At 56.6% G+C, this 9,012-nt stretch overlaps 1 protein-coding gene across 1 annotated transcript; it reads left to right on the top strand.

Moving 5' to 3' along the window:
- Positions 1–1,090: 1,090 nt before the first annotated feature.
- Positions 1,091–7,156, top strand: En2 (engrailed homeobox 2). The gene is made up of 2 exons (XM_021648538.2): positions 1,091–2,163; positions 5,117–7,156. Exons 1-2 carry the CDS (start codon positions 1,503–1,505, stop codon positions 5,431–5,433), a joined length of 978 nt encoding a protein of 325 aa, XP_021504213.1. The 5' UTR covers positions 1,091–1,502; the 3' UTR covers positions 5,434–7,156.
- The last annotated feature ends 1,856 nt before the right edge of the window (positions 7,157–9,012 follow it).

The following is a 9,012-nucleotide window of genomic DNA, read 5'->3' as shown; positions in this document are numbered from 1 at the left end:
TCAGGCTCCTGATGGAGCCGCTTTCCACGGGTGGAATCCTTCCGTACGCACGTATATCCTGCACTGGCACAGGCGTGCACGCTGAGTCGAGTCTGCAGGAGCACCCCGCGCTCCCGTCTCGCGACCAGGACTCCACGCTGCCAGGTAACCAAAGTCAAATGTAAGTGACAATTTCCCCCTCCACCAGCAAGGAAAGCGGGTTACAAACCTCCCTTTGTACCTCGGCAGCTCATTTAATCTTATTTATGCATTTTTGTGCAAGGAATTGTGGGATCTCTTCCCACCGTAAACACTACGAGAATGTTAAAAATAACGATCTTCCAGCGCGTGTCCACTTAGGCGGAGCAGGGACATGGCGGGACTGTCACAAGGTTCCTCAGTTTCCCCGAACCGCGAGGATACGCGGGGGAAGAGGGACCGAGCACAGCGGACTCAGCGGCGGATCCGGCTGGGTTACGGGCTCCCGCGTCCGGAGCCCTGAGCGCGGCCTCTTTAAGGGGGGGAGGGGAGGCGGTGGCGGGGGAGGGGCGACAGGCGGTTCCTGTCACCGAGCTGCCGCCGGCGCGTCACGTGGACGCGCGGCGCGGCGGCCATTGGCCCGAGGCACGTGTCCAGGAGACCGGCCCGCGACGTCACTCGAGGGGGCTCTGTTAAAAATAAGAACAAAAATCCAGAGTGAAAGTGTCTCAGGTTGCGCCAAGTGGCCCGAAAATTTTTCCCGAGCCCGCGCGGAAACAGAGGCGGCGAGGGCGCGCGGGGCAGGAGGGCGCGCGGGAGGCCCAGCCCGACCCGGCCTCCCGCCCCTCACCCATGCGGCTCGGGCCGCGGGGCTGCGCGGGGCTCAGCGGGGGCGCAGGCGCTCGGCCGTGGGGCGCCCCGGCCCGCAGCGGGGCGGCGGCCTGGCGCGGGGAGCCCCGGGGCGGGCGCGGCACGGCGCGGGCCCGCCGGCCTCCATGTGCGTGCTGGCGGCGGCGGGCGCGCTGAGCGCTCGCGCCCCGCAGCCTCGAGGGCCGGCCGGGCCGGGCGGGCGGCGGCGGCCGAGCGGTGGCGGCCCGAGCGGGCCCGGGCGGCGGTGAGCGCGCTGCCTGCATGCGCGCAGCTCTGGCCCGCGGCGGCCGAGGCGGCGGCGCCGGAGCCCGAGGCGGCTGGCCACCGAGAAGAGCGCGGAGCCGCGCCGGCGCCCCGGGTCCCCGCTGGAGCGCGGGGGCCGTCTAGAGCCGGGCGCGTCGCCCAAACCGGGACCCGCGTCCCTTGACTCTCCCCGCGTCCCGGCCTGCCGGGAGACTGCTTATCTGTTGACGGGCTTCGGGGATCCGGACGTGGCTCGGCTCGGAGCGCGCCCCGCGACCTATAGGACTCCAGCCCTGGCCGCGGCGGCCGCTCGCGCCCTCGGAGGACTCGGCTGGCTAGGGGCGCGCTGGTGTCGGTGTGAGCCGCGGGTCGGCCGGAGGTCGCTTCGGAGGAGGGTCGGCGGAGAGGAGGTCTAGGAGTCTCCGTGAAGCATGGAGGAGAAGGATTCCAAGCCCAGCGAGGCGGCGGCGGAGGCGCAGAGGCAGCCGGAATCCAGCCCCGGCGGCGGCACGGGCGGCGGCAGCAGCCCGAGTGATGCGGACACCGGCCGCCGGCGGGCTCTGATGCTGCCCGCGGTCCTGCAAGCGCCGGGCAACCACCAGCACCCGCACCGCATCACCAACTTCTTCATCGATAACATCCTGCGGCCCGAGTTCGGCCGCCGAAAGGACGCGGGGACTTGCTGTGCCGGCGCGGGCGGAGCAAGAGGCGGCGAGGGCGGCGCTGGCGGTACAGAGGGAGGCAGCGGCGCGGGCGGAGCCGAGCAGCTCCTGGGGTCGGGCGCCAGGGAGTCCCGACCGAACCCAGCGTGCGCACCCAGCGCCGGAGGGCCGCTCTCCGCCGCCGCCGGCGACTCTGCGGCCGACGGAGAAGGGGGCTCCAAGACGTTGTCGCTGCACGGCGGTGGGAAAAAAGCCGGCGACTCCGGGGGTTCGTTGGATGGAGCGCTCAAGGCCCGGGGCTTGGGCGGCGGTGACCTTTCGGTGAGCTCGGACTCGGACAGCTCTCAAGCCAGCGCCACCCTGGGCGCGCAGCCCATGCTCTGGCCGGCTTGGGTCTACTGCACGCGCTACTCTGACCGGCCTTCTTCAGGTGAGCCCGGGGGACAGGAGTCCCAGCCCGCCAAGGGGAGGCCCGCGGGGCTGGGGAGGGAGCTTCCCGGGAATTTTTCACAGAGTAAAAGAATCAACATTTTCTCTTACACACACACACACACACACACACACACACACACAAAGACGCACACTCCTCACAGACAGTGCCAGAGCAGCAAGCAGCCAGGCAGTTGAAAGAAGGACTGGTTTTAGGGACACAGACTTAGGACACTGAAAGACAGAAATCTCTGTCTCATGGTCTCAGTCTCTCTCTCTCTCTTTCTCTCTCTCCAAAGTCTGAACCTGGTCAACTCACTGCCATCCTCAGGCCCGGAGCTCCCAGATCCCCCCTGAGCCAGCTATCCCAAGGCTGTGTGCTCTTCTCCACTCTTGGCCTAGGGGGACCACTAAGGAGGAACAGGGGGAAGGACTCCGGGAAAGTAGTGGAAACTGAGGCACCTTTTCCCCTTTGTCACTTTTTGGAGAACCGTGTAGTACCACACATCCTGCCAGCATGCAGCTTGGAGAAGGTACAACCACCTCCGAACCTCCAGCCCCCAAGCCAAAAGGAATCTTCTCTTCAAGGGTTTTATAGTGCTGCCAGGAGTGAGGAAGAGGCGGGTTTCAGAGAGTGTGAGGAGGCTTGGGACACGTTTTCTCCGTTCCTTTATAATTTTTAGGACCTCATAAAAACCACCAGCCACATTCGATGCGGGTCTCGGTTAGGGAGCGCCATTAGCGATGGGTTTCATTTGTCCATGAGCTCAGGGAGGCCCCATGGCCACCGAATCCTCAGTTGTTTTACGTGTGTCCTTTACTTATGTTTAGAGCGAGACGGGGTCGCTCTCACTGCCTTCCTGCTGCATCCAGTGTATGTCTGATGAAATCCAGTTTTTTGCTGCTAGACCTGAAATTTGCTCCATTGTTCTCGACTCCCTCCTTTGTTAATATTTAATTAACATATAGGCTCACAAAGCCGACTGGCCTTGAGTCGCGGTCGGCTTTGTGCGGCGCCCGCGCGTGAGTCCGGCCCGCGCCAAGCCTTGGCGCCCGGGGCTCCTGCAGCACCGCCCGCGTGGCTCGCCTCGCAGCTTTCCGAGGCTTAACGAAACCCCTTCCCTGTAAGTAGGATTTCTTTCCTCGGCTTTTAAGAAGGAGCGGAGGGGCAGAGGGTGCTTACTGAGGTTTGGCTCTATTTCCGAGTCCCCTAAGCGCTTTTTAAAAAAGAATTCGCAGGAAGAGAAACCGAAAGTATGGTTTTCAGATGTTCTTTCTCTGAAATAAGAGTTTTCGGAGGCTGAAGTGTGTGTGATGGAACACGAACCCTAGGGTGGAGGAGACCGAAGGACAGAGACCTCGTTCTTCCCAGGGAGGGAAGGAGATGAGTCTGAGCTCCCGCTCTGGAAGTGGGAGGTCTAAGGAGGCCTCCCCCGCCCCCCCTCCGTGGTCTCAGCCTCCAGTCCTAATATTTCTGCGGGTCCCAGGGTCGACCCGAGACCCTAGAAGCTTCACTGGCCAGGCGAAAGCCAGGTCCAAGGATGCCGCGCCCTTGCTCCCCCCGTCCTCAGCGTGGATGCGAAGGTGCCTGTGTGGCGCGGCGGGCGCGTGCGACCGCGGGTACACCTAAAACACCGGGAGTTGGCGCTGCACGCCCTCACCTCCTCTGTTGCCCACAGACCCTTTTCCTTTGGCCTCTGGTCAGCGCACCAGGACCCCACTTGGCTGGAGGTGGGGGAGTCATCGGCCTGGCTCTGCAGGCCGGCCCTGACCCGCCTGGATGGGCACTGCGCGGGTAGGGGAGTCAGTACCGCTCAGCCTCTGCGCGCTTCAGGGCAGCACTTTAGGCCCCTAGCTCTGAAGGAGGCCCTCTCCAGCCTCTTCTGCTTGTCGCGGAAGGGGACTCGACGGAGGGGCGGCGAAGCGCCTCCAAAGTTGATTCATACTCTTTGCACCGAGACGCAGAAAGAAAGTCTCAGCTCCTAGCCAGTGTGTGGCCTGGCTGGCCTTTCCCGCACCCTGTGAACCTTGTGTCTAAGGGAACCCTCTATCCCAAGACTCTTACCACTTTACCCTTTGCTTTGGATGGCTAGGTCCTGGGACCCTGGCACCCACCACACTTGCCCCCCCCCCTGGCAAATCCGTAGGGAGAAGGGGGCGGGAACAGCAGAGGAACCCTTTGTGAGGAAGCTCTTGGAAGGGTCACTTCATGTTCTTGCCCAGCTCAGTCGGGTGGCCTGCTTCTGATGAGGCAGCCCCGGGTCTGGGGTGGAAGGTGACAAGAACAAGCCACCAGGATCAGCACCCCAGCAGCAGCCAGACCCCTCTACTGCGCAGAAGGCCTGAAGGGAGCGATAGATGCCAGAGGCTCCATCAAAACAATGAACTTGGGCTCACCAGGCTGCAGGAGCGGCTCAGCCCTGTCCCCTGCTTGTGGACCACACCGCTTTGCCATCCTGTTGGAGGTTCCATACAGAGGGGGACAAGATTCCCCCTGACTGTCTAGCCTACCCCCTTCTTTAATCTTACCCCATCTCCTCTCACCTACCTCACCCCTTTTGCTGGGACCGTCTTGGAAAGGGATTGGGGAAGGGGCGCGGGGGGGGGGGGGGGAGGGGGAGGGGACACAAACAAGGCCAGAAAGTTTCAGGCTGGGCATTCCTTCTTCAGTTAGCTTTTGTTAGGACCCCCTAGTTTGTGATAGGTCTTTTAGCTAAATCTGCCAATTCTCCTCATTTCACCGCCCCCCCCCCCATGCATTTTCCTAACAGTAAGTGGGCGCATGCCGGACCTCAAGTTTACACCCGGCCCAGGCTGTTCAACCCGGGTGTGGCCTTGGGCATGTCACTTTCTCTGGACTCTCTCAACCTCTCGAGCTTGGGTGACTGTGCTGCAGTATGCGCGAAGGCTCCAGCAGCCGGTAACCTCTGCCCCCTCTTCTTCCTGCCAATCAGGTCCCAGGTCCCGAAAACCAAAGAAGAAGAACCCCAACAAAGAGGACAAGCGGCCCCGCACGGCCTTCACCGCCGAGCAGCTGCAGAGGCTCAAGGCAGAGTTTCAGACCAACAGGTACCTGACTGAGCAGCGCCGCCAGAGCCTGGCACAGGAGCTCAGCCTCAACGAGTCTCAAATCAAGATTTGGTTCCAGAACAAGAGGGCCAAAATTAAGAAAGCCACAGGCAACAAGAACACTCTGGCGGTGCACCTCATGGCGCAGGGCCTGTACAACCACTCCACCACGGCCAAGGACGGCAAGTCGGACAGCGAGTAGGGGGGGCGGGCCGGGCCGGCCGGGTCGAGGGCCGCGCAAAACAATGCAATAATTCAAAAACCGTGGACAAAGGGCCAGTGTATAAAGATTATACCAGCATTATCTGTGAAAAAAATCCCATGTATTAGCTATGGTTCTACAAAAATCTGTGTATATATAATTTACAGGTGGTGTAAAATCCAAAATATCTGACTATAAAATATTTTTTGAGTTTTTTTGTGTTCAAGAGGTTATGCTAATTTTATTATTATTCTTTCTGCAAAGGAGGCTGTTTAGGGTTTCAAATCTTTCTATTTCTTCCTTCTATCCTTCCTTTCTTTTTCTTTTGTTCCCTAAACTCCATTATGGGACATCGGACACTTTTTCTTCCCCAAAAGAAAAAAAAATTAAAACAACTTGCTAAAGTCCAAAGATTTTTATTGCTGCATTTCACAGGACTGTGAACCGAAATAATAGCTCCTATTTGGTCTGTGGGCTCTGCCGCTTGCTTGGTGCTGGCCAGGCCAGCATGATGACTGGAGAGCTCTGGACCCTGGTGGGGAGAGAGGACACCGTTCTTTGGCTGAGGTCTGAGGAAGTCCAGGCAGGCCAAGAGCTCTCCAGGCACCTCTCCACACCTGCCTCCTGCAGCCTCTCTTCCCAGCCACCTCAGAGGCCGGCGCTGGCCACCACCATGTGTTTGCGTCTTGTCAATGACCCCTGTCCCGGTAGTAACCTGCCAGCACCAACTCTCTCCCACCTCAGACACTGAGGACGGGCGCTTGGGGCCTTGGGAGAGGTGGAAGTGTGGCCTCAAGGCTTGAAGGCTTTGCTGCAGGGACAGCTAGCCCTGACCCAAAAGCCCCACCAAGGTCGGCCTTGGGGCCTGGCAGAACGAGTTGGCATTGTCTTTTTTCCCCCCTTTTTCTTCCCTCCTTTTTCTTTTTGACTTCTTTTTGAGTGGTAAATACATGTATGTGTATATACTCCTGTCTGCATGTGCACGCACACCCCAGGCCTGTGTGAAGCTGGGGTTCTGGAGCTCGCAGCCACCTTCATTTTTCAAAGAAACTTGGAACCCTCCTGAATCTAGAGGAAGTGTGTAAATAATCGTTTCTTATCACTTTTTGTCTTTTTTGTTTTTTTAAGAAAATATACATTTTATTTTTGAAGGTGTGGTACTGTGTAAATTAAAGATATTCAATATATCCGTCACCGAGTACATATATATATAAGCAAACACGTTATATATGACTTCACAATGTCTTCTGTTTAGTGTATGGGAAAAGGTGCCCAAATGTCCACCTGGGGCCAGCACAGTGGCCGAGGGTGTTCTCGGCTGAGCTAGGAGTCAGGCTGCCGGCCGAGGACTGACGGTGGATTTCTCTCTTTGCCTTAAACCTCTTTATTTCACTGCGCCAATACTTTCACTTTGTACATATTAGTGCCAACCTTCTGAAAAGGAAGCTATAAAAACAAAAGTTGTAATTTAAGAGTCTGTGAATAACCATCTGCTGCTTGGGAATCAGTGAAGCGACATGCCTTTTCGCAGGAAGCAAATCTGTCTTTTTTAAGTTTATAAGATGTGCATTTTACAGTATCAAATATTTATAATCTTATGAGGAATGGATGAATGTTCCCTACTCACAACTGTGGCTATCAGAATTGTGAACATTCCAACCTGTGCATTTTGTGTGTTTAAATTCTTGAAAGTTACATTAAATAAAAAGAAACAGCTCTTTATTATAAAACGCTGGCGATAGGAGGTGGACTTTCTCCATGTGTGCGTCTGAGCCCAGGAACCACCCCAAGGTGGTCTCTCTCGTGCCCAGGTCTGCACCTGCCCTTGAAACAAGAGATTGTTTCTTTTAAATAATGACCTTTGAATATCTCCCATGTAAGCACAGAACAGAGGAAGTAATTTCTGTTCCCGTTTAGTCTCCAGGAGGAATGAGTCAAAACATGCTGCTTCCACTCACTGGAGTGTCTGGGTGTATGAGATCTAAAGGTCTTTTCAACCCTTCCCACTGCCCCTGAGTGCTGGGGTGTCTGTGCTCCTGCTGGGTGGAAGGGCTCCCCAGGGGACACTCTCTTCCTCTGAATGTTCTTTTTGTCCCTCCCCCCCCACACACACACACATACACACAAGCTGCCAATGCAAAGGACCAACATCGGGGAGAGCCTGGCCCTTGGGAAAGTATTCCCAAACTTTCTTGGTTTGACTGAAAGTTGGTTTTGTTTGTTTGTTTTTGTTTTTCTCCTAGGAAGAGAAACTCAGGGCGTCAAAGATTGTTGCCAAGGGCAACCTTCTAGGCTATCAGGGACTTCCAGAAGGATGCTGGGCCACCATTCCTACCACTCAGGGGACAGTCAAGGAAGAGAGTTGGGCCCACTTCAAGGTCACCCAAAGCCTCTATGTCACTGCCCAGGAGTTTCAGGGTTACAGTGAGGTTCAGAGCGACACCATCTCTTCTTCAAGACCTCGTCTTCTACACATCCCTGAGGGCTTAGCTTCAAAACCCTACCACAATTTACATTGCTCTGTTGGCTTCTTTCTTGTTTTAATAAAAACAGCGACATTCATCTTTTTTTCAAACCTTAACACTGGTAGGGAAAGGGGGTACAGCTTTGTGAAGTAATGAGCTCCTGGGCCCCATAGGTGGTCAAGCAGATGCCAGCCAGCCAGTAACACCAGGTTGTAGGGGTTTTATTTATTTTGTCTATGATAAGGCCCTGAACTGGAAGGATCTTCAGATCCTTGGGTCTTTGGTTACTTTTTCTTCAAAGCAAGCAACCAGAGCTGGAGCCTTTGCTGTGCTAGTACTGCTCTCTCATCCAGAAGGAGCAGAAAACTACATCCCAGCAGCTCAAAGGGCAGGGCACCTTCAGAGGTACTGCAGATTCCCCAAGTCTACCCCTGCCCCTGAAGCTCTGCGTACTTTGGAGATGGACAGGGAGCCTGGCCACTGGTCCCTGGCTCGAAGCTCACCCTGCAGGAGGAGGGAATCCCAAGTGGGAGAGAAATCTTTGCCTTTTGGATCTCCTGCCTTGGACTTAGTATGCCTCTGCCTCACCCAAGCTGATTCTTCAGTTCTTCACAACACACTGAAACTAGGGAAGCGCCTGGGAATTTAACAGAGGGCTAGCTGTGACCTTCAGGCCCGGCCAACTCTCCCCTCTCCCCTCCCCTCCCAACAATGATGCTGATTGAGAAAGCCCAGCCAAACTCGGCTCACTTAAGGTGCTCTCTCTGACCTGGTTCTGACAACAGCAATCATATGAGTAGGATCTGCCCAAAGGCTGCCCCGTGTGGACCTGGATCATGCTTCCTTTTAAGGAGGGGGATGAAGGAGACTCCCATGTCACCCCAGCTTGATCTCACAGAGCTCCAAGTCTGGATTTGGTTTTTTGTTGATTCGGTTGGTTTTTGTTTTTCCTTGAGTGGACAGGACAAAAGTGAGGTGACTTTGGCCACTTGACACTGGTACACAGATCTCAAGAGCCTAGGTGTGCAAGCGGTCCAGCCCGCCTGAGCTCAGCCTGGAGGTTTATTGGCAGGCCTCTGCTAAATAAACTTCATTCTGCCCCCCCCCCGTTGAT

The sequence above is a fragment of the Meriones unguiculatus genome, chromosome 21, assembly GCF_030254825.1.
Source record: "Meriones unguiculatus strain TT.TT164.6M chromosome 21, Bangor_MerUng_6.1, whole genome shotgun sequence".
Classification (NCBI taxonomy): Eukaryota; Metazoa; Chordata; class Mammalia; order Rodentia; family Muridae; genus Meriones; species Meriones unguiculatus.
The sequence above is the reverse complement of the archived record's forward strand: the minus strand, read 5'-3'. Positions and strand labels throughout refer to the sequence as shown.

Bases quoted from the DNA above. Each gene is read 5' to 3' on its own strand.
- En2 (XM_021648538.2), top strand. From the start codon at position 1,503: ATGGAGGAGAAGGATTCCAAGCCCAGCGAGGCGGCGGCGGAGGCGCAG. The intron at 2,164-5,116 runs GTGAGCCCGGGG...CCTGCCAATCAG, and splicing joins CTCTGACCGGCCTTCTTCAG to GTCCCAGGTCCCGAAAACCA.